Source organism: Bombyx mandarina, chromosome 13 (genome assembly GCF_030267445.1).
Source record: "Bombyx mandarina strain Sakado chromosome 13, ASM3026744v2".
NCBI classification, from domain to species: domain Eukaryota; kingdom Metazoa; phylum Arthropoda; class Insecta; order Lepidoptera; family Bombycidae; genus Bombyx; species Bombyx mandarina.
Window position 1 is genome coordinate 6,204,680 of NC_143220.1, and position 24,714 is coordinate 6,229,393.

The window sequence follows — 24,714 nt, forward strand, 5'->3', positions numbered from 1 at the left end:
GTGATGTGATAATTACCTTTTCAATGATACATTGTAGTCCGGACATCACACCGAAATCGGGTGCCAATTGCGCCGCAGTCACTGACGTCATCGGCTGGAATATCATGTCGTTGATGTATTTAGATCCCATCATTTTATTGAGATCGTATCCGTAGAGTTGCAGCCAGCTGTTCAGGCTGGTCATGTACGGAACGTTCTGCTGTTTGTTGATTGGATCGTTGTTCTTGAATCTATATATGAATATGTCTGTTGGGAGACTCAATTTCGTGGCCAGGTGTTCCCAACTAGGTGTCATCCATTGTCCCACTACGGGATCGTAAAGTCTGTTCTCCAAATATATCAAGTTGGTGTTATAGTCAAATATGCCGCCGTGGAAATCTACAGGTACGTAGAAACTAGGGTTGGAGTCCTTGATGATCTTTCCGAACGGACTTCGCTTGATTTCTTTTACAATATCGCCCTTTACATCAAACACGGCTAGAGGCGACCCATTGTGGTCTGTAGCTACGTAGAACCTTTGTTCTTCTGTTTCGATGCACGTTAGGAAGTCTCTCTGATCGTACAGTAGTCTGACGGTCTTTTCCGTTTTAGGGTGATGCATGTGCGTAATCAAGGTTGGCGTTTGGGGGTTGGCGTAGAAGAACTGCGTTATGTTGTTTTTGTCGTCCTTCCACGCGACTAGCCGGCTCCTGTCGTCGTAGTAGTACCACGTTTGGAACTTGTCTCTCTCGAACGCGTGTACGAACTGCCCTCGCGAGTTATATCGGTACTTCTGCTCCCCGCGCCTCACGACGAAGCCGCGGCCGTCGTAGCTGCTGAACTCGACGTCGCCGTACTGGACGACTCGGTCGCCGATGTCGTAGCCGAGATAACGTTTCTCGCCGTGCTCGATAATGCCAATGACGTTGCCGTTCTCGTCGTAGTTGTATTTAAGGTCGTCCTCCGAGCCGACCACTTCCATCAGATGCCCGTCGTAGTTGTAACTTATTCGTTCGCTGAAGGCGGTATCGCCGATCATGAGCTTCTTCGTTTTGATTCGATTTCTCGCGTCGTATTCTAGTTCTAAACGGAAGACGTCAAAAGCTTTGATGTTAATTAAAAATGTTTTTATTCTGCCGTGGTCGTCGTAGTCGGTAATAGTGAAGAACTGTTTACTAGTGTCTTGCATGACGGTGCGATTGAACGTGTTCCTGTAGATCCTCAGGTCGCTGACCGCCTCAAGGCTGCCGAGGTTTTGATTGTATTTCAGCCTCAGCTGCGGCATTTCCTTGCTATTGATGTTGACATCAATTGTGGAAAGCCTAGCGTTACCGTCGTATTGATACTTGAAGTGTGCGTTATTGAGGCCGCTTTTTGAATTGAATTTCATTTTCGCGTCTTTCAGTATTCCCGCGTGGTATTTGTAATCTTGTTTCAAGTCGTAATCTGGATCGGAGATCTCGACGTTTTTGACTAGGTGCGTATTGTCGTGGTACACGTAGCGAATAGCGGAGGCTCCAGCTAGGACGGTCTCCAGTTTACCGGTGCCATCATATACGTAAAGGATTTTCCCGGATTGATGAGGGAATATCTTCGAGAGAATATGTCCGTCGTCATTGTAAAATATTTCGTATGGGTGCCTGTTCATCGGAGAGAAATACTGGTACTTGAAATATCCGAGTGATGTCATGAGAGCGAAAGTGTGAATATGGCCCCGTGGAGTGGTGAGATTTTGCAGTGCCCCAGAATCATCGTAGTCCAAAAGGTAATCGCTTCCTCTTGGTGTGGTTACTTTCAACGGAAGACTAGTGAACATATCTCTAAATGAGTAAGCCAATGAAGAACCATCGCCATATCTTATCTCGTGTAATCTTCCCGCTCTGTCAAATCCATAGGTTTCGTTCAAATCGCCCCAGCTCCAACGTGTTAATCTATTGAATCTATCGTATTCTAATTCCACTTCAGAGAATATGCCACTTCGCGGGCCCCACTTAACTGGTCTGGCGGTTCTGTCGTAAGTCACATTCAGGAGTTCGTACTTATCGTCCATGAAAACTGCGACTGTAGAGGTATCTCTGTCGTACTCAAGCGTGAGTAGGTTCTCACCGTTCACTCTCAGCTTACGGCCAATCTGAGCGACGGCCTTGCTGCTCTTTCCTTTGCTTGACATCAGTCTTCGCAAGAAGTAGCGCCATTCGAATCGGTTAGCCAAGTCGCCGCCGACTTCAGTCCTTTGTTTAGCCGGTACTGGATAGCTCTCTCCTAATATTGGGTCGATTTCAGCTAAAATTGTGTAAGGAACAGTATCAGTTGAGATAACATGTCCCCAAGGCATGCTGGAAGATATGCTACCGTCAGTTGAAATTATCGTTTTCTTTTCTGCTTCCCCGATTTTGGTATTCACAGAGGATCCCTTGATTAATATGGAGACTGGTTTTCTGTTATTTTCACTCACACGAACAATCGCTCCTTTGAGTCCGAGATCGAAGGTCAGGTTTATGATTCTACCGGTCGGCGTCACAGCCGACGTCAGTCTACCGAACTCATCGTAGTTGTAGATGTAGCTGCGTCCAGTGCTGTCGTATTTGGATTTGAGAAGCCCGGTTGTGCGATGATAGTCGAATGTAACATTAAAGTTATCCGGGGTGCGGAGTTCTTGGAGCATTTTCATCCGGGACATTTTGAGTCTGCACTTTTGACCTTTCGTATTTTCGATCGAATTAACGAGGCTGGAATAATCTCGAAGCAAGAACACTTTGTTCCCGGCGGCGTCCGTGACAGTACTCAGCTTACCGTTCCTCGTGTTTACGGTATACGTGAATACGTAGTTGTCTTCTCCTGTCAGAATGTTTTTGGTCATCACGTGCTGACCGAATCTGTTAAATATGTATATTTCTTGAGTATCCGGTGAGTATATTTCGTATTCTCTTGTTCCGCTAGCATCAGGAATGCTCGCCATCACCGATCGAATCCTGTAATTGGCCTGATCGGCAATGTGGACAATACCATCAGGACTGACAACCACCGCTGAGATAGTATTGAATTTTGAATTGGACGCTAAGAAATGATCGGCTTCGAAGCAGTCGCAGCCTCTTTCTAAGCAATTACATTTAGACTCGGCTCCGGCGTACAAAGATATTTTGCCATCAGTAGTGATCAGTCTAACTCTGTTGATTCTCTGGGAGTCACTTTCTGCGACGTACAAATCCCCTGCTGCTCCGAATGCGATGCTTTGAGGCATCACCAATGTAGCGTATGTAGCCAGTTCCATGTCGTACCCGCTTACTGGTGCGGGACAGTGCAACGGTCGTCCAGCGATCACTTTGACTCTCCCATCAGGTGCCATTTGCAGTATCATGTGGTCATCTATTATGTGCAAGCTGTTATCTAAAGGATTGATGGCTAGTTCCGTTGGCCAGCGCAAGTGAACTTCTTCAACACTCAGAGTCCCCTCACAAGGGATCGGTTTCCAGTGGGCCCTATGCATATGGTTTCCGATTACAGTTGTGATGATTCCGTCGCGGTCTACCATACGGATGTTGGTGCCATCCGCGAAGTAAAGAACGTTGTCCACTGAAACGGCCACGCCTTTGGGGTAAGCGAGCTTGGCGTCCCTAGCCAATGCACCGTCTCCGCAGTGAGCTTCATCCCCAGGAAGGCACCTTTCACCAGACCCGACTACAGTTTCCCAGTTATGTTCTGGATCGCTGAAGTCTTCGGTGTTGTGGACCTTGATGATCTGGTGTGATTCAGGGTCGGAGATGTAAAGCGTCCCGTCCAGCGGTGAGAGCGCCATGTGGTAGCGGTAAGAAACACGAGTGGCGCTGTGGACAAGGAAAGAACTATAGTGACGGTTCACATCGAGTATTTGTTTATTTTTATACTTTAAAAGATGCAAGTTTACTGTTGGTGTTGCGATGACTTTCCTGTATAATTAACATGTTATATTGGGACTTTCACTCACACATTTCTCTTTCCCTTAAAGGGAAGATATATAAGACCTTAATAAGGCTTGCCGTCTTGTATGGATCAGCTTGTTGGACCACTAAAATGACGGATGAAAGGCGATTGAATGCAGCAGAGATGCGAATGTTGCGATGGACGTGTGGAGTAATGAGAATGGATAGAATATGAAATGAATATGTTAGAGGAAGTCTGAAAGTGGCACCTGTGACAGAGAAGCTGAGAAGTGCGCGTTTGGGATGGTATGGACATGTGATGAGACTAAATGAAAATGAGATCGGTAAGAGAGTGTTAACTATGAATGTGGAAGGATTTAGGGGAAGAGGTAGACCTAAGAAGAAATAGATGGATCGCTTGAAAGAAGAAATAGATTGCGTTTAAGTGGTTAACGGAGCACATACACATCAGAACCTGAGATCATACATACATCTCGAGACATGAATTAGAAATCCAAACGTTTTGTGATTAATTGATCTATTCTTTAAATCAGATCCGCGAACATGCTAGCTACTCACTTCAATTTGACCAGAGTTCGCACGGTGCCATCGGTATTGATCTTCCTGACCAGGTTGAAGTCTCCGACGAAGATGGACCCGTCAGGAGCGGCGGCGAGCGCGACCGGAGCCAGTAGCCTCTGTTTAGTGGCCGGCCCGACGCATTCGGAGCCGCACTCAAGCTTACGCTGGCGGCCGTCTCCCATTGTGGTGATGATGAGACGAGGCTTGTGCTTCAGGTAGATGTTGGTGCCGTCGCCTTTTTGGAGTATACCTGGAGTTAAAGCAAACGCTACAGTAATTCCGAAAGCTGTAATGAGAATTTTGTACTCTTGGCATTTTCACAAAGTTGCATCTGTGATTTTAAAGATACCGAGTACCGTAAAAGTGTTGCTAGTGATGTTAAATTGCGTACAAAAAATCTGTAGATGTTTTTCATTAGTGTACAACAGGGGTGGCCAACCGGTCGATCGTGGCTATTAGTTCAGTCGATAGTGGCAAGACAAATATATAAATACATAGAACAGACTGCGTAACGTAATCACCAAATTATATAATTTTAGGTTTATTTTAATCTTTTTATTTATTTGTCTTTTTTTTTTACCTAAGCTGATGATAGCCTTGAGAGGCTATATCAGCGTCGCATTAACTAGTAGGTGAGCTCACGGGGCTCAAACCTGATGACGTTGCTAGCACGAACTAACCCTAGCAAGAGCCGTGCTTTGCAGAATCTACCACCGGATTGGAAACGCAGCCCACTGAGAAGATCCGGCGAAGAACTCAGCAGGCTATGTCTGAGGGTTAATTTACTAGAACGTTAGAACGATGACCAGACTTATTTGTATAATATATTGAACTACATTGTTTGTTGTTGAAATGTCATTAGTAGATAGCAGAGTGTCTCGTCAGTAGATGTAGATCTTGGTTCTAATCAAGTTGGCCACCCCTGGTGTACAATGTCACCTCTGTCGCACCATTGACCATGTTACACGTGTGAATTACAATTTAGTTATATTATATTGAAAATTTCATACAGCGCTATGTCTGTATGATACTGACCTTCATGGAAATTGTATCTATGATGTATATCCAGGTTCCAGCCACCAACATCAGATATGCTCATATCGTGGCCGCTCAACTTTGTCGTTTGCACGTTCCATATGATGTCCTTGCAGTCCGTGTACTGATAACCAACTTTGACCAGAGCCGTGGTCACTCCGTACACTCTTTGACGGTACACATTAAGACGATTCCACGAGTAAGTGAATTTTATTATCGGATCTGCTTCAAAAGTCTTTTCGAAGAGGATTCCTTCGATGGTGATGCGGAGGTGGATGAGGGCTAGAGTCGGTGGAACTATCTCGGGGGTGAGCTGAAGTTGTATGGTGGAGAGATAGCCGGCTGCGCGAGAGCTGTGGTATACTAGGTTTAAGCCAGTTCCTGGTATCTGCAGACTTTCCTGGACCACCTTGAAATAAATTAGTGATGTTTTGAACATTTGATATGAAGTACCCTCCGCCCATTATGGACATGGTCTATGATTAAAGTTACTTTTATAGTTTTAACCTCGGATTTATTGTTCAATTTCTGTAATAAGCCGTAGAGGCAGATTCTTTTAATCACGAGTACCATACTCTTCGGTTTGAACGATATGGTATTCATTCTATCAATAAAATTGAGATTCCAATTTCATGTTCCAAGTGGATGGTGATCTAGATGTCGATATTTTTATGACTATCACCACTATTATCACAAAGAGACGGTCGAGCTCCTACAGGTGAATTAATCTTAATAGATATATCGATCACTAGATCTCGTCGTACCTGTGATTCGGCCAGTATAGCGCTTTTATCTGGACAAGCGCCCTGGAACCCATGTTTCCACGTGGCAAGAACAACGGGCTTCATCATATCGTAGTCGTGAGCCAAACACGCCTGAGGAGGTCCCATGCCAGTCTTCTCGTCAGCTGTGGTCATAACCACTTCTTCGATGATCACCACCTGAAAATCACAACTGCTGAAAACAACCTTTCCCAGAGATTGATATCAGGGACTGATATTTCTCACTTTATCGGTAATTTATCATAAACACCATCAATAAAGTGGATTAAGTCTTATGTATTCTTATGTAGTTTACACTGGTTGTACGGCGTATTGTTATCCCGCTAGAGTATGTACCACTGCCCTGCTTATTGGTGACCCAAATTACTCATTCGTGAGACACTATTAAGACTTCGATCTCACAGTGATTCATCTGGAGGTGGTGGCGATATTTATGTTAGTTTCGTCTATTTATTTGGTGTAACTAAAAAAATTAAAATTAAAATGTCTTTCTAGACCACCTGGTCGTATATTAAGTCGCAGTCACTTGTGTATATTAGCGCAGGCACAATCAAGCCACTGTATTCTGAAATAATTTAAGTTCTACACGGTTCTTCTGATGCAAAAGACACGTTATTAATCAATCCATTTTCTTTATGACCTATGTTTTATTTTGAGCCTAATCAATACTTTAAACACGGATTTCCTTTTGTAACGTGATTTATTGTTTATAAATTGGAGGCATGAACGCATATTATGGTCGTATAATATAAAATAAAAAAAAATGGTCTTACTTCATTCCACGGCACGAAGACAACTTGTGTGGATCTTTTGAACGGCGATCTACCGAAGTGCAAGGTCACAGCTCCGCCTCCATTGACCAGGAGGTCGAACCAACCGTCCTCTCTCGTCAGAGTGAAGCCTTCCAAAGGAGTAGACGTCGACACCCTGACTCCGACTAATCCAGAACCCAAGGTCGTGATCACACGACCACGGATCACCGCTGAACGACTGTAATATGAATTTTCAAGATTCAGTTGGGAGTTAGTTATCGTTTTTGTGTGACTGAAATGTGTGTGGATGACATTATTAAATCGTCTGGGTACAACGAAAGTGTGATAAAGAACGCTTCAAAGAAAGTGCAACCAATGTTGCGCATTAAGCATTGCTTTTCTCAATTTCACTTAGTATTCGCAGTTTGCAGATTTTTAAGAACAATTTTTGTTTATTACCTAAATTTATAAAAGTCGATTTGTGTATGTTCCCTTAGACTCTGAAACGGCTGGACCGATTCTGATGAGATTTTCAAGAAATATTCATATTAGGGTGATCTTGTGAGGTTTAGTGTCGATCAGTTCAAAGTCAATGCAAATATTGACTAATAAAGCGAGCTGAGTTTGATTATTTTTCTATAATATCTAAGTTTATATGAAAATTGTGATGGTTAATCATTTATTTTAAGAACTGTGGAAAAAATACAAAAATCCAGTTAACGATCATGATAAAAATCTAAATGTTATATTACCTAATTAAATACTTTTTACTGTTCACATGGTCTACTCTAATGTGAGATGTGATCTCATATATCTAATGATTCAGTTGTGGATAGAACATTTCTATTTCCATTGTGAATTACATTATGAATCATTTTGTTCTAAATCCATACATAACAAACATATAAATAAAAAAGCTCAACACAAATTCACAGGACACAAAAAACATATATACATATTATTATGACAGATACATGCAACGATTATTATAATGCATTAAATTAGTACTATTTTAAGACAACAGAGACGGATTTAAGTTTTGGGGGCTCACGATGGGAATCACGGAAATACCCAACACTTTATATAATACTTTTTTTCGATAATTAAATCTTAAAACCGTCTCCACATAAAATAAATAAACATATTATACAAAAATGAAACCTACAAATATAAATATGTACATATAAGTATTTATCACACACTGCTGCTCTTGAAATTTCTTACCTCGTGTTGAAGTGATTCCAAAACATACTGGGCAGCGTTAGGGAAACCGAGAGAAATGACATAGTATCAGTTAGTAGTCGTTTTTGTTCGTCTATTGTTAATTTAGAAGGAAGTAAAGACATTAGTAGCCATTCTGGTGCCTGACATGCAGTGCCAATCGCGCTTTGATAAATAGATCGTGACGTAGCCAGTTATTACAGACATTAAGGTCTTTAAAATTTTATTACCTTATAAATAGATGAGTTAAAGAAAATTAGGTTAATGACTTAAAGTTTAATGTTAATTTTAAAGGTGAATTGTGCGTTGAAGATTGTGACGTTAGTAAGAAATGTGGTGAAAAAATTTTACACCGACAAATGACATGGGAAAAATTACTTCTTGAACAACACACGAGAAAACAAATTGTCGAAGACGATATGAAGTTTTTTGAATAGATAAATAGAACTGTCCTTTTACTGGCTACATCCCTGTATATCGACGTAATTTATTATTAAAAATCAAAGATATATTTAATACTGTAACGTGTAAAGAAATTAAATAAAAGCATCGTGTAACGCTGTTATGTAAACAAAACATTTGGGATCGACTGGGGCACAACATTGCGTTTTATATAACAGACATATTAGGTTATATGTTAAATTAACCTTGATTCTGTAAGAACTATTTCACATTTCGTGCAAGTGCAATCAAGTTACATCATTGTTTTACTTTATAATTTACTAGATCATTTTAGAGTTCATTCAAGATTCATTGTATTAAACTTTATGATTTATTTATTTTGTTCTTAAAACATGTGAAATAGTACTTTGTTTTATTAGACATTTTCAACGAACAGACAACAGTTAAACATCGAACACATAAACTCACCTTTCGTTGAACGTCTCTTGTTTCGCGTAATTTTGCAAACTACCCTCGTCTATGAGGAATTTCATTCGCTCGAAGAACGACGCGGTTATGGCGGGCGGCTGCTTCCGGAGCAAAATGTCTGTGGGTTTGGGTGACGACACGCAGAGCTGACTGCTCTTGCAGGCTGGACTCTGACAGCACTCGGGATCTTCGCAGTCCACTAGTCCGTCTGATGAAGATAGGGAACGTTACATTTTTATTAAATGTCAGAGGGCATTTTTTAATTTTTATTTATTGCTTAGACGGGTGGACGAGCTCACAGCCCACCTGGTGTAAAGTGGTTACTGGAGCCCATAGACATCCACAACGTAAATGCAAATATAAGTTCTAAGGTCTCTAGTATAGTTATAACGGCTGCCCCATCCTTCAAACCGAAACGCATTACTGCTTCACGGCAGAAATAGGCAGGGCGGTGGTACCCACCCGCGCAGACACACTTGAGGTCCTACCACTAATAAAAAGAGGTCCTATCACCAGTGGCAAAAGGTCCTACCACCAGTAAGGGCATGTAAACCTTTGGGAAAAAAATGGGATTTTAAGCCTATTAATTTCTAAGTCGAAGTATCACATGGTCGATTAGAACATTGTCTATACTTTGCTATACTAATATTATAAAGAGGAAAGATTTGTTTGTTTGTTTGTTTCGAATAGGCTCCGAAACTACTGGACTGATTTGAAAAATTCTTTTTCCATTAGAAGCCGACATTGTCCCTGATGAAGATAGGCTACTTTTTTTTTTTTTAATTTTATTTTATTTTTTTGGTTTCATGTGTGTTTTAATGTTTCCGAAGCGAAGCGAGGGCGGGTCGCTAGTAATATTATAAAGAGGAAAGATTTGTTTGGTTGTTTGTATTGAATAGGCTCCGAAACTACTGAACCGATTTGAAGAATTCTTTCACTGTTTGGAAGCTACACTATTCCCGAGTGACATAGGCTATAATCTTTTTTGAAAAAAATTAGGGATCTAAAACTCCAAATAGTGTAACCCAAGGTGTAAAAATATTACCTAAAATATTCTTTACATCGCGTGCCCTGCGAAAACTATTCATGATAGAATAAAATAATGTACTACGACTTTGTAGAACACATTATTATTTACAAAAAGTGTCGCAACAGCATATGTCTAATTATTATAGTTATGCCGCAATGAGCGTTCTTTTATTTAAAAAAATAAAACAACGTCGTTGAAATTTGCTAGATGGAGCGACGACCTGCGCAAGGCAGCTGGTAGTAACTGGATGTGTAGAACCGAAGATCGGGTTCAGTGGCGAGTTTTGGGGGAGGCCTATGTCCAGTATGGACTGCCGCAGGCTGATGATGATGATGTTGAAATTTTTGTTAAAAACCCGAGCGGAGCCGGAGCAGGCCGCTAGTATCGAATATAGAAAAAAACCTTTATCATTATCCCTGGAGTCGTCGCAGATCTGTTCTTTGAGTGTGGTGCAGTCCGGGCCGTCCCAGCCGTCGAAGCACTTGCACTCCCAGCGGCCGTCGTTGTCCACGCGGCACTGTCCGTGGCCGGCGCAGCTGCGCGGACACCCCTCCAGCGTGCAGTGTCGTCCGTTCCATCCCGACACGCAGAGGCAGGTGCCGTTCTTGCACTGGCCGTGTTCAGCGCAGCGCGCGTCGCACAGCCGCACCGAGCAGAACTCGCCCGACCAGCCCGCGGCGCACGAGCACGACTCCCCAACGCAGCGCCCGTGCGGACCGCATTCCAACGAACACACTTCTGCAAACACAACGTTACCTACAAATTAGCAATATTAAAACGAAATGAAATGAATTTGAATTCATCGTGGCCTAGAAGATAAGATGTCCGATGCATTCGTATTGAGCGATGCACCGGTGTTCGAATCTCGCAGGCAGGTACCAATTTTTCTACTGAAATATGTACTTAACAAATGTTCTCGATTGACTTCCACGGTGAAGGAATAACATCGTGTAATAAAAATCAAACCCGCAAAATTATAATTTGCGTAATTACTGGTGGTAGGACCTCATGTGAGTCCGCGCGGGTAGGTACCATCACCCCGCGTATTTCTGCCGTGAAGCAGTAACGCGTTTCGGTTTGAAGGCTGGGGCAGCCGTTGTACCTATACTGAGACCTTAGAACTTATATCTCAAGGTGAGTGGCGCATTTACGTTGTAGATGTCTATGGGCCCCAGTAACCACTTACTGGAAGAACTTCTCTTTGTCGTTGCTCTCAAACTTGTATTGACGTATGTTTAGTAATAGTATCTTTAAAATTATCGCAAGTACATGATCTCCAAAAGATATTCCTTATTTATTTGTTAACATGCTGTCATCTGGTTACCGAACTAATGTAAATGACGCCATCGATCTTGGGAGAGCAGTTCTATTTATCTCAGTTTTATAGTACAACGGCTGCCCAACCCTTCAAATCGGAACGCAATACTCCTTCGCGACAAAAATGGGCAGGGTGGTAGTACTTTCCTATGCGGATTCCTAAAGCATTCTACCACCAGACTGGGCCATAGGTATTATAAAATCAATTTAATAACCATAGTATTTCATACCTTTAGAGCAGTCCTCTCCGGACCACTTAGCGTGACAAGAGCAAGTCTGTGTATCTACGTCAAAGGTTCCGTGTCCCGAACAATCCGGCAAGCACTGCAAAGCGTCTTTATCCATGGTCCCGCAATCGGCTCCTTTCCATCCTTTCTTGCAGACGCAGGTTCCTTCGATGCAAAACCCGTGACCCGAGCACGTAGGGTGGGGACAGTCGATCTCGCCGCAGAACTTGCCCTTGTATCCTCTGACACAGGAGCACTTTCCGTTGACGCAATGCCCGTGTCCGTTGCAGTCCGGTACCTCGCATTCGTCGTGTCTCAGTGAGCATTCCTTCCCTTTCCAGCCCGGGTTGCATTGACATTCGCCGTTGATGTACTCACCACGTTGGCTGCAGAGGACAGGGCAGACACCTGAAACGTAAAAAAGATGGGGTTTTAATTTGCTGTTATTACTTGTAGCATTATTACTGGTGGTAGGACCTCTTGTGAGTCCGCACGGGTAGGTACCACCGACCTGCCTATTTCTTCCGTGAAGTAGTAATGCGTTTCGGTTTGAAGGGAGGGGCAGCCGTTGTAATTATACTTGAGACCTTAGAACTTATATCTCAAGGTGGGGGGTCCATTTACGTCGTAGATATCTATGGGCTCCAGTCACCACTTAACACCAGGTGGGCTGTGAGCTCGTCCACCCATCTAAGCAATAGCAAATAAATTAATAAATAGCACGTATGGCTTTCTGTTGTGCAATAGCAATATAATTTTATTTTCGTCGTTTGACGTCTTAAGAAAATTGAAGGATTTTTAAAAGTCTTCATTTCTTTCTTTCTATAATACTGCTAGTTCAATATTTTAAACATGAAATACTCACTTTTGCTGCAATCGTCACCTCCGAAGCCGGGCTGACATTGACAATGGCCCATCAGGCACTCTCCTTTTCCAGAGCATCCATTAGGACAGTTGTGCGTCATTTCTTCAGCTACCAATGCAACGAACGAGATCTCCTGAGGGTCGCCGTCATCGTTGTACAAAGAAAGGAACCAGGGTCCTTGTTCCATATAATGGGTTACCTCTTTCTTTACGGATGGCTGTAAGATTTATAGATTATTATAGTTTTAAACTCTTCGTTGTCTACTGTATTTCTTCATAGGATCAATGTGGCTATGGAATCAGATAATATATGGAACTCATGTATAAATATCTATACAATATACTGTAAAAACGGAGACTTTAGGATGTCTTTAGGTGGAATTTAACACAAGTGGGCCGCGAGTTCGTTCAACCATCAAAAATGAATTAAGCTGTGAAATATTTTAATTGAAAATCTGTCGTTATTAAAACCGTCATGTTATATATTAATGTGAAAATAATCTTGGTAGTTTATGTAAAAATAATTAAGCCGTATTACTTACATACGAGGCTCTCGTAGTCCGAGCCTTGAATCCGGTCAGGACCTCTAAGAAGTTATACTGAGTGTGCGTTGGCAACGCGTTTCTCCTCGCGTAAACACCAATCGACGCGCCACGCGGTATCAAGTAGTCGAAATTCACGTACGAAGACTGTGATTGATAGAACTGCATGTTCCAATAACTATATGGAGGGATTTCTTTTGATAATTTTTCGCCTAAAGTTATTTGTTTGAATGTCGTTCCGTCTGGCGGGAACGACTGAGCAGGAAAGGTCCGCCCACCTATAAAGTTTATCAAGTGTTTAAATTTAATTAATAGGCATGCTCATATCATTTTGTATTAAACATGCGCTAATGTGATGAGGCATTCAAATTAACCAACGTAAAACATTTAAACTGAACTGACTAACATTAAACATTAACCCTTTGAGGTCCAGGATATGTATTGGATATTTAGTCTTACATTACGTAAGTCTTAGGACCGCGAAGGGTTAAAGTAGTAAAACACAGGCACATCTATTGAATTCAACAACAACTACTATCAAAATCTATAGGTTACACATGCACATTTTTCTCCTTAATTTGTCAACGACCGATTTCATCATGCAAGTTAAATTGTTAGGTAAAAGAGTTTGTTTTATGACCCCATAGAAACCTTAAGCTGTGATGGAAATTGGCGATGGTTAGTAAGTTATCAATGATTTTGACTGAACTTCAATAACCTCACCTTCTAATATTAGAATAATGGGAGGATTAACTTTTGGGCAGACACATTGTGTGACTTCTGTGGTCGAAGCTTCAGGATATGTTGTCGGTTCCATTGTAGAGTCTGTATCAATGAGGTCAGTCGTTGATAGAGTTTCTGTGGTTGTTTCCGGATTTGTTCCTGTTTTGCTTTCAATTGGTTCATTTTCTGTCGTTGTTTCTATCGGTGTACTATCTACACCCTCAGTTGAAGCTTGAATACTTTCCGTTGTACTAGATTTGTCTGTGTAATCATCATAAAAATCATCTGTGTTGTTAGAGCCACAAATCGGGCAAGAACATTCACAGATTCCACCCCAATCTTCAGTGTTCTCAGGCGTAGCGACTTTTGGTACTTCAGTTGTTGTGTTAACCTGATTACTTATTCCATCTAGTACAACAGGTTTATCGAATTTCATGGACTGCGTTGGCTCAACGTCCATCGGAGTAATTTTGACCGTAGGTAACTCATTCGGGGCTCCTACAGTTGGAACTGTTACTGTCAATGAATAAAGCGGTTTATAGGACGAATCGGCGTCATCAGCTGATATTGTTAGATTAATTAAAACGTGTTTAGGATTAGTCACATCCGAGGTTCTCGCTTCAGCAATATTTACAGTCGGTGTTACATTTTCATCCGACGCTTCCTGCGTGGCTGTTGTTGTGGTCGTGATAAGGTTATTGGTAGTAAAAACACTCGGTGCTGGTGTAGTAGTGACAAACTCGGGTGAATTAAATTCATTCTGCGTGACAGCCCTAACTATTGGTGTAGTTATTACTGGAGTCTTAACGGTTATTTCACTGGTTAAAGATGTTTCTGTACTTGTTTTAGTTTGAATCATTTCAGGTGTTTCAGTATCAGCTATTACTTTTACAGTTGATGTTGTTTTAGGAATAGCGTCAATTTTGTCATTATTGTCACTATCATAATGAAATTTATCTAAATTCTTGTCAATTTTCACCGTATCGTTGTAGATATGAATTTTTTGATACGCCTCTCTTAGTCTCTCTAAAATTTTAAGGTATTGACGCTTTTGATTACCGTATGCGTATATAGATGGGAAAGCGTCTCCTTGCATGTCGTCTGGATCGTAAGCAATATCCTCTTGTTCTCTTTTTGTTGCCATAGTGGATTTTTCGAAAACCGGAATTTCAATTAGTCGGTTAACATGTAATGGTTTAGTTTTGTCTGTTACATCATCAGCATTATCAAAATTTTCATTCAAATTAATAGCACTTGTAACTCTTACAGTCGAACTAGGTACCGTTGTTATTTTGTCGTCGTCACGCGTTGTAAGCGGTCCCTTGGTTAGATCACCGGTATTAGCAGACACAAAAGCATTAGCATCCCCATTTTCTTCACTTACTTGAGCGGAAGTGGTCGACGTCACACCATGCGGCAAGCTAACAGTGGAAGGCGGAGAGATATCATGCACACTATTTACAGCAGTGGAAAGATTCATAGTAGAGATAGGTTGTACAGAAGCATGCCCTTCTACATCTACGCTCCTACGGTGTCGGGAATGGTTTTGCTCGTTACCTAAGTTCGACGAGGACGAGCCCTGATGAGGTCTCGCGAGAGATTTGTTGCTCGCTTCGAGAGTGGTTGCTTTCGAAGCCGAGAACATCTCCGTCGATTCTCCAACTATAACTGTGCACGCTTTCGAGTTTTGATATGACCAGTTGACGAAGTAAGATGCTGTGGGCAATAAGATATTAATTACGTTTACGTGTTTAGTAAAAAAAAATTATCTATACTAATAGTATAAAGAGGCAAGATTTCTTTGTTTGTTTGTATTGAATAGGCTCCGAAACTACTGAAACGATTTGAAAAATTCTTTCACTTTTTGGAAGCTACACTATTCCCGAGTGACATAGGCTGTAATGTTTTTTGAAAAAAATTTGGGATCCTTACTAAAGCTCCAATAATGTAATCCAAGGTGTAAAGAAAATACCTAAAATATCCTTTACATCGCCTGCCCTGCGAAAACTATGGCACAGCATATGTCTAACTATTATAGTTATGCCGCAATAATAGATCTTTTATTTAAGAAAATAAAACAACGTCAAATATCGTTGAAATTTTTGTTCAATACTCGAGTGGAGCTGGAGCGGGCCGCTAGTATATTATAATGCAATTAGAAAAAAAAGGCACCGTGGTTGAAACCAACTTTAAATTTACAGTTTCATATATAGTATATACAGGTTTTGAGCAGAAGACAGGGGTTTGGCTGTATTTCTGACATTGCTCATATCCATCCACGAGTGACGGTGAACACTTACATTTAGGTGGCCGTGTATTCGTGAAGCTTCTAATGTATAAAAAATTTAAGTGTCTCGTTTTACAAGACCGAAAAAAACCTATTCCATTTTCCGGTGCGAACAATTTATCTACAAAAAATTTTTGGGCCCGTTTTCCTGTCGTTAAATACTACAGAAAATAATAATCAGACTTTCTCAGTTATATTCGTGTTATATTATTGAAAAAATATTACAAATTCTAGAAGAGAACAAATAAAATGATAGCAAATATACCTATGTTTTATGAAAACTTTTGAAACTAACCTGACATATAAGAAGCGATCGCTAAAAGTAGAACGAAGAGTATTATAAAGACGATAGCGGTGCATTTCCACGAGCACCGTGAAGAGAGGCCCTTCCTGAAGTGGAACCTGGAAGCGGTCGGAGGGAAGTGGGTGGCCCTGAGGTTGTTCCTCACAGGCAGCACGGGCACCGGGGCTCCGAACGCGGGATGGGCCCGGTCGCCCCGATCCATCCTCTCCAGGGTGTTTTTGTCCTGTTTCCCCGGACTACTGCACGACGAATTCGACTTGTAATCCATTGACGGGTTTTTTTGGATGTCTCCTAAAAAAATATGAATTGCGTTAGGGTTATTATTTATTTATTCATTTATTGCACTTCATGTAAAATTTACATTGGCGGACTTAATGCCTAAGGCATTCTCTACCAGTCAACCAAAGGTAGTGTAGAGTAAATAGTGGTCGGTGCAATGAAATTTATATTAATTAAGTTACGAATATATACACAAAAAAGTATATAATATATATACACATATACACAATCACATATACATACATAAATACATACATACATATAATAGTTTATACAGTATTAAAAGGAATATATTAATAAATTTCCATATGTTATCCTTATTATCTCATATGTATTGTAAACACTATCGTTCGGTACTTAAACTTTCCGTTTTATTTTAGAAATGATTTAAATCGACTATACGAATATCTTTTACAAATTCTATTCCAGCTACGCCCGGACGGGTAGGTGAGCTCACGGGCTCAATCTGAGAGAATTTGCTAACACTAGCCCTAGCAAGGTGCTTTGCAGAATCTGAGAAGGTCCGGCGAGAAACTCAGTGGGCTTGCGTTTATGGGTAGGGGAAGTTCGTCGAGTTACGTTTTATGAAGAACATGTCACAAAGCTGCAGAAACACCGAGAAGGAGGCGTCTCATTCACGTGCGGCACAGTACACGTCAAAATGAATCTTTGGAAACGGATTGATGGTGCAGAGTAATTGTACCTGAAGACGTATACAGTAAACCCGTTTACATTGTTGGGAGACTGTTTAAACCAAACAATGTTCTAAAGTGTATATAATGTAAAATATATTACTTGCAAACATTACTTGTAGTGCCAACGCCATTGAAATTCTTAGAGATGAAAAAAAAAATCGCTTGAAAAAGATCACACAAAACGGGTTTTATTTTAACATAAATGTGGCTCTGACGTCGAGAGTAGTGTGAAAATATTGTTACGCTGAAGAGTAACGCCATCTATCGCCGAATAGTCGAACGAATATCAAAGGATCTAGTAGCACCTAGAACGCTCGAGAAGTACAACGCCATCTATTGTCAGATAGTGGAAACATAATACTAGAGATGTGTGGCGTATTTTCGATAATTCTAGGGATGAGGTATCGGCTATAAAAGCGTTGCAGGGCTGGCACGCAGTCAGTTAGTAATCGGAACTACTCGAAGCCAAGCAGCGAACGGATCACCTGAAGCGAACCGGAAGAAGCGAATTGAGAATTTTAAAGTGTTTGTGAAGTGTTTAAATGTTTTAAATGTTGAATACAGTTTTTAAGTTGTACTTTGGTGGAATTTTATTTATCCCGAATCCTAGCGCGTAACAATATTCAGCAATCGACAACTCGAGACTGGATTTTGTCAAATTGGTACTGAATAAATTAGCTTGTCGCTTAGTTTAATCGATTATACCTGAAGGCACGTAGAAGTTTCCCGAAGGCGTGCGGACCAAACACGACGGTTCGAAGTCAGCGAGGTCGGCGGGGTTGCCCGTTATGCGGCCGTTCAGCCGAGATATGGTCGGGTTTCTGGGTGGCACATCGGGCGGTAGCCGGGAACCTTCAAGAAGACAACCTGAAACAAAACAAAACTTACATTTTAATGATATATTTCAGTATATTTTTACTGGTGGTAGGACCTCTTGTGAGTTCGCACGGGTAGGTACCATCGCCCTGCTTATTTCTGCCGTGAAGCAGTAATGCGTTTCGGCTTGAAGGGTGGGGCAGCTGTTGTACCTATACTGGGACCTTAGAACTTATAATAATATCTCAAGGTGGATGGCGCATTTACGTTGTAGATGTCTATGGGCTCGAGTAACCACTTAACATTAGGTGGGCTGTGAGCTCGTACACCCATATAAGCAAAAAAAAACTACCTAAGAGACGTTGACCTTGGAAACCATGTTTCGTCTGCTTAATCCTATTAATCCCTTTAAGACTTTGGGATTGGTGACTCAGGATCGGTGACTTAATTTATCCAGAAATACACGGGGCATATAAACCCATCTTCGTATATGCTTAACAGCTATTACACACTTACAAAGTCGTGGTTCTATACCGACCCATTGCTCAGATTTTTGAGGGTAACAATTTGTTTTACAATTAACTAACTTTGTTTGCATTTCTTCTCATTAACGATGAGATAGCCTAACGACATGATTACATTTAATGACACATTACACATAAACACTTTAAAGAAATCTGATTCACGTTTTAGAAGCGGGCTAATGCAAAATTGGTTACTTTATCAAAGGCTAAGTACCTTTAACTCTGGCGGAAGCCGTGCCTCGTTTGTAAAGTTAAAGGACTTTAACAAAATTAATCAGGTGACTGGCGAGGCTCGTAGAAAGCATTACAGCGGGGAAAAATTTAATTAATTCCATCCACGAAAATTTACAAGTCGAAATTCAATTAAGGGCGAATATTCCTCACCTTAATGGGCCGAAAACAAATATCGCGGAGCCATGCAAATGGATCAAAGATCGCGTGTTGCCTCTAAACGAAATATATTGGATAGAGGCGCTCGGGCGCGGCCGCCTCTCCTATCTCTAATATAACTTAATGGAAAATCGAAGTATTATCTGCTCCCCCCCGACTTCAACGCTTATCGGCCCACTCTAGCATCCAACTTTTGATCCTCGACAAATTTTAAGGATTCCTTTGAGCGATAATTAATTTATTGTGCGTCCTGATGTTGCCGCAAGAAAACTCAATTAATTTTAAAAGGGTTTTTGTGTTGTTTTTTTCGCGACCATTCCCTTCGCCCGCCGGAAAGAAAATGGCGAGGTTCCCGATAATATCGTAGGCCTTTGTGGCCGCCCTTTGATAACGTTCCATTCGCGGTAATTAGAGATTAATGAATTTATTCTCGCGTACCCTCCAAACTGCGAACTATGACGTATACCTAATGGCTTCTTCCTCCGCACCTTGTCTTCTGAAGGAGTCTCATTCCCTACAACGCCTTTAATTACTAAGTGATTTATGTCTACCAAGATATTTTAATGGTTTACCACTTTAATGAAAATGAACTTTTCTGTATTGTTTTAAAAATAATAGACAGCTTAGCTTTTCTTTGGCTATTCCTATGGGATATATATAAAAAAAAGTTGTGTTGATTGTAATTTAAAAACAAGTAAAATTTTAAATAATTACATAATAATATTTGAACCTTTCTAGGCAACGAACCGTATAAGCGACAACAAAGCGAGAAGTATCAGTTCAATTATTATTTTAATTAATCTGGCAACTCCTTAAATCCAATCTAAATACGGCAATTAGTTTGAAACATCCGACGTCTAAGAATAATGAGAGTGCGCTCGTCCGATCCGGCTCGACGCTGCCGTCAATGAAAAAACTAAATCACCAAATCCCTTACCTAATTTAAGAGGACAAGCGTAGTCATTAATACACACGTCACTCGTCGTGCTACTACAAAATGTGGCCCATTTATATCCCGTCGCCGGCGCTGGGAATTATGGTAATCGGACGAGTCGTGTCCTTTGTCTGTAATGGTGGGTAATTACCGAGCACCTCCGGGGCGCTCCTGCGCTTGAGGGGCCCGAGGGCGGACAGAATTCGACACTCGTTACGGGAATCGTCGCAACTTTAAAAATGGGAACACGATTTTGAATGTCGCCGCGGGATTTGTCTTCGGTTGCCGGAACGAGCTCGTCTAAGCGGCTCTTTTTCTAGATACGTTCGCGCAGATCCAGCAAATATACTAAACTTAAAATGTATACTGCCCCTTATTTATGAAGGTTCGATCAGGCACGAAGCTGTATTACAATCGGATCTACTATCCATATTCCAGTACGTTTATTTTTATATACTTTCGTACCATCTGGCATCGGATCTCGACGTACCGTATTTTCGTGGAAAGAAAACCAAAGCTTACTTATTGGAAGATAAAGGGGGTGTGTTTCGGTTCATTTGAGTCCGAGCTCGGGCCTGATCTGACGTGATTTCTTATTGGAGGGAAGCTGCCTTGTAATAGAGTAACCGTGGTTTTCCGGATGAGCGCACAGTCCTAGCTAATCCCAGCGCTACTTTTTCAAACGAGATTAATGCCCGTATTTGTTTTAGATAAATGTTAGCTTCGTACCATTTCTTTTGCGTATCGTACCGAGAAAAATTCGAACTAAAACAGAATTTAATTTGTCCCCTTGGAATTTTACAAAGGTTGTGAAAAAGGCAGCACTTATCAGCCTTCTGACGAAAGTTTCAAGGTAACTTTATGAAGCAAAGGAGACATTTACTTCGCAAATGTCACAGTCAGCCGCGAACTGTCAAGAATATATCTCTCAGGAGGTACTTTCATAACTGAGACATTGATGTATGAGAGTTTTGCGAGTGTGTGGGTCGCACACTGATACAAATGAGATACATTTGGGCAATCTCGAGTAGAGACGCGGCAACACGTGCCCACAATCTTAAACTCGTTACGGGAACGTTCCTGAAGCAATTTAGAATTTACCCTTAATCTTGATTCGAACTGGAATAGAGAATGCGCACACGAGAATCATTATTTATGTAGATTAATATCTGGGGCGAGTGTATTGAGTTCGATAGTGGCCCAGGACCGGCGGCGCGATGTGTGTCGTCGTCGGATTCCCGGTAAATTTTAAATTTAGCACCCAAGTTCGGCAGCGGCGCCCCGAGTATTTGTATGAGGGACGACTCCGCGATTTATAGTTTGTGAAACAATCGGAAACTTGGTCCGGCGTCGGCGTGACTTCGTTTTAATTAGTACCCATTCACGGCTGAACAATCGGCGCCTCCCGACGAATCCATTATCGGGAACTTTTCGATAGTCGAAAGAGGTGTATCCGAAGTTCCTGATCGGCAAGGGATCAGCTTTTGTGGACCTTTACACAGGGGCGACGTCGGACTCGAGATTCCATCTATTGTGAGAGCCAGAAAATACTGCTCAATGAAATTCGATTTCTCTTTTTCATCACATTATTTCCTTCAGACCGTTGTAGATTTTTGTTCGAGATGAATTTCGTTCGCTTTCGGATTATTGGATACAATGCTTTTTCTGTTATGCTGCTTGAAAGATACATAAAGAATTATGATCTTCAAAATAATAAAAGCTTAATTTTATCAGAAATATAACGAAAAATTCGATGGGTTTGTTGGTCAGTGATTCTTTTCTTATTTTTAATTTATTGCTTTGATGTGTGGACGAGCTCACAGCCCACCTGGTGTTAAGTAGTTAATGGGGCCCATAGACATCTACAACGTAAATGCGCCACCCACCTTGAGATATAAGTTCTAAGGTCTCAGTATAGTTACAACGGCTGCCCCACCCTTCAAATCGAAATGCATTATATGTTCACGGCAGAAGTAGGCGGGGTGATGGTACCTACCCGTGCGGACTCACAAGAGGTTCTACCACCTGCTTGAAACGCGCTAATTCCTAATCAGTATTTTAAATTCTATTTTATTTTATCTAATCTATTCATTCCAAACATAAGTCAATTTCGACTTGAACCAAAATACGAATAATCATCACGGGTACGTTTTATTAATGGTAGAGACCGTGGATTGACGTTTTCTGTTCGCAGGCTCCGACAACACGTGAAAAGGCCTATTTAAATGGAGTTATTCGTACATTTTAATCGACAGAGCACGGTCTGTCGCATCCCAATGTGTTTCGTATACATCGCTCCGTGTTAAAGGATCTGTTTAATTTGATTGATTGACTTCATTATGTACATATATATTAGTGCGTATTCATTTGGTGTGAATATATTAAGTATAGGTTCTAAACAGTTCCAACAGTTTCCGAAGTGGAATTCTAACACAAGCGGAGAACAATGCGGTTTGCTAGGCGTAATTTTTTATTTTTTTTCAAATATGTGTAGTCTTCGCCTTTAGTTATTGTCGCCTCAAGATTTTGATTCGTCTGTGTGTTATAATTTCCTTTTATTAACACGCTGTTTTTAGCTTGGTATATATATGTATGTTTGTTTGTATGTAACGAAATATTGGCCGTCATTTTCGCCAACGAAAAATCAAAGTCCGATCAATTTGAAAATTTGCACAGGCTTCGAGGATCGATGGCAACACAACAATGTTATATCTTCGTTGTAGTAGCCTGATCTTGAGCAGTATTAACAACATAATAAAAAACAATATAAAATTACATAATTGTTAGTGCGCTTTGATATTTTAACGTGGTTTATAGTTTTTAAGTTATAATAATAACTATTTTTCTATCGTTACTAGCTTCCTAATATAAATGTGAATCCAGAGTTGGTAAATTATTTTTTCAATTATTATTTTTATATATCAAAATAGGCAAATGAATTAATTTGTTTAAGTCATAATATGTTATTACCCCGAACCAATCAGCGCATCAAGCGATTAGTAATTACATTGTTACGTCATGTCTAGTTCGCCAAACAACTTGTACTGGTGGTAGGACCTCTTGTGAGTCCGCGCGGGTAGGTACCACCACCCTGCCTATTTCTGTCGTGAAGCAGTAATGCGTTTCGGTTTGAAGGGTGGGGCAGCCGTTGTAACTATACTGAGATCTTAGAACTTATATCTCAAGGTGGGTGGCGCATTTACGTTGTAGATATCTATGGGCTCCGGTAACCACTTAACACCAGGTGGGCTGGCAGCTCGTCCACCCATCTAAGCAATAAAAAAAAATAAAAAAAAACATTTTGTAACTAATTCGAGAATTATATGTCATTAACTAAATCTATACTGGTACGAATAAACTAGGATTCGTATATCAAATGCTAATTAGAACGACCCCGACAATTTTCAGTGACGAATGTGTTAGTGAGACCTATGTATCATTGTCGCTTGTCCTCTGATAAGATTAGCAGATAAAGGAAGTCCGTCCGTATCACTAAAGCTAAATAGGGTCTTCATTTACCTCCTACGGTGCAGATTGAGCATTTTCCACTTTAAAACTACGGCTCTGAGGTCGGTTTTAGTTTGGTCAGTGATCGTTCTGTAGTAGTCAACTTTTGGAACGTAAGCCTTATTTACGTTGACATATCCGAGCGTTGGTTCTATAGACCGTGGCTAAGATTGAAAATGACACAGTTAATGTAATGTATCTATCATGTGTATTTTTTTCGGAGAAAGTATTCAGGTAATTGTTTATAAATTGATGTATTATTTATTATTATTGATGTATTATTTAGTGGTAGCAGCGGCTTGGCTCTGCCCCTGGCATTGCTGAAGTCCATGGGCAACGGTAACCGTTCACCATCAGGCGGGCCGTGTGCTCGTGTCTGCCTACAAGGGCAATAAAAAAACCTACTTATTTTTAAAATGCACGTTGCTAGGATCGAACGATATATATATTTATTAAACATAACAAATATTGTATGAATTCTAATAAGTTTTAATTGTTTAATGTAAAAGCCTTTTAAAATTAGAATCTATATATTAATACGTGAAGCAAAAACTTTGTATCCATTTTTACCAAAATTGCGCGGACTGAAGAGTATGAAATTTTCCACACTTATAGAGAATATAGAGAAGAAGTGCACAATGCTAATATTTTTTAAAATAATGCATAAAAGATACATTAAATCAATAAAGAAAACTACACACACTACATACCATGTATTTGACGCACACACGCATGCATACGATTTATTGTCAAACTTTTGTTCTTGACGTCTGTTGTCAAATTGAGAATAGATTAAATATTGTTTGTCTTTGTTAATATTTGTTATAGTGTAGTCTTGGCGAAATTTGTGATTATAGAAGTATAAAATACAATCATAATAGTGTACAAACTTACAATTCCAATTAATTATAGTCGAATTTCGACTACTGCGGGACCTCTAGTAAAGTTTAAACGTACCTACACGATTCCGAACTTTAATTCGCTTTTACAAACATCAATATGCGGCGATCGATTGAAAGTGTTTTAAACTTTATTTCATGTTCTTAAAAGTACATTTTGCATAAACAGGAACCTTTATAGCCGTTTCCGTACCACGATAAGACCTATTCTGAGCGTCACGCGACTCCCCAACTAATTTATAGAGCGCTGATTTTC

At 40.7% G+C, this 24,714-nt stretch overlaps 1 protein-coding gene across 12 annotated transcripts in view; it reads right to left on the reverse strand.

Annotated features, from left to right (window-relative positions):
- Ten-m (teneurin transmembrane protein Ten-m) overlaps window positions 1-24,714 on the reverse strand; it is a 774,430-nt gene that overhangs the window by 5,008 nt on the left and 744,708 nt on the right. For 9 of the 12 annotated variants that reach the window (XM_089732319.1, XM_089732317.1, XM_089732315.1 and 6 more), the window contains 14 exons: window positions 18,094-18,255; window positions 16,406-16,705; window positions 13,824-15,539; window positions 13,101-13,378; window positions 12,560-12,776; window positions 11,698-12,102; window positions 10,553-10,888; window positions 9,121-9,328; window positions 8,254-8,280; window positions 7,051-7,267; window positions 6,260-6,436; window positions 5,496-5,904; window positions 4,458-4,710; window positions 17-3,803 (listed from right to left, as the gene is read on the reverse strand). In XM_089732319.1, coding sequence (XP_089588445.1) covers window positions 17-3,803; window positions 4,458-4,710; window positions 5,496-5,904; window positions 6,260-6,436; window positions 7,051-7,267; window positions 8,254-8,280; window positions 9,121-9,328; window positions 10,553-10,888; window positions 11,698-12,102; window positions 12,560-12,776; window positions 13,101-13,378; window positions 13,824-15,539; window positions 16,406-16,705; window positions 18,094-18,255 — 8,492 coding nt within the window. The remainder of the gene's footprint in view (window positions 1-16; window positions 3,804-4,457; window positions 4,711-5,495; window positions 5,905-6,259; window positions 6,437-7,050; window positions 7,268-8,253; window positions 8,281-9,120; window positions 9,329-10,552; window positions 10,889-11,697; window positions 12,103-12,559; window positions 12,777-13,100; window positions 13,379-13,823; window positions 15,540-16,405; window positions 16,706-18,093; window positions 18,256-24,714) is intronic. The other 3 variants (XM_089732322.1, XM_089732323.1, XM_089732314.1) reach the window with 3 other exon arrangements.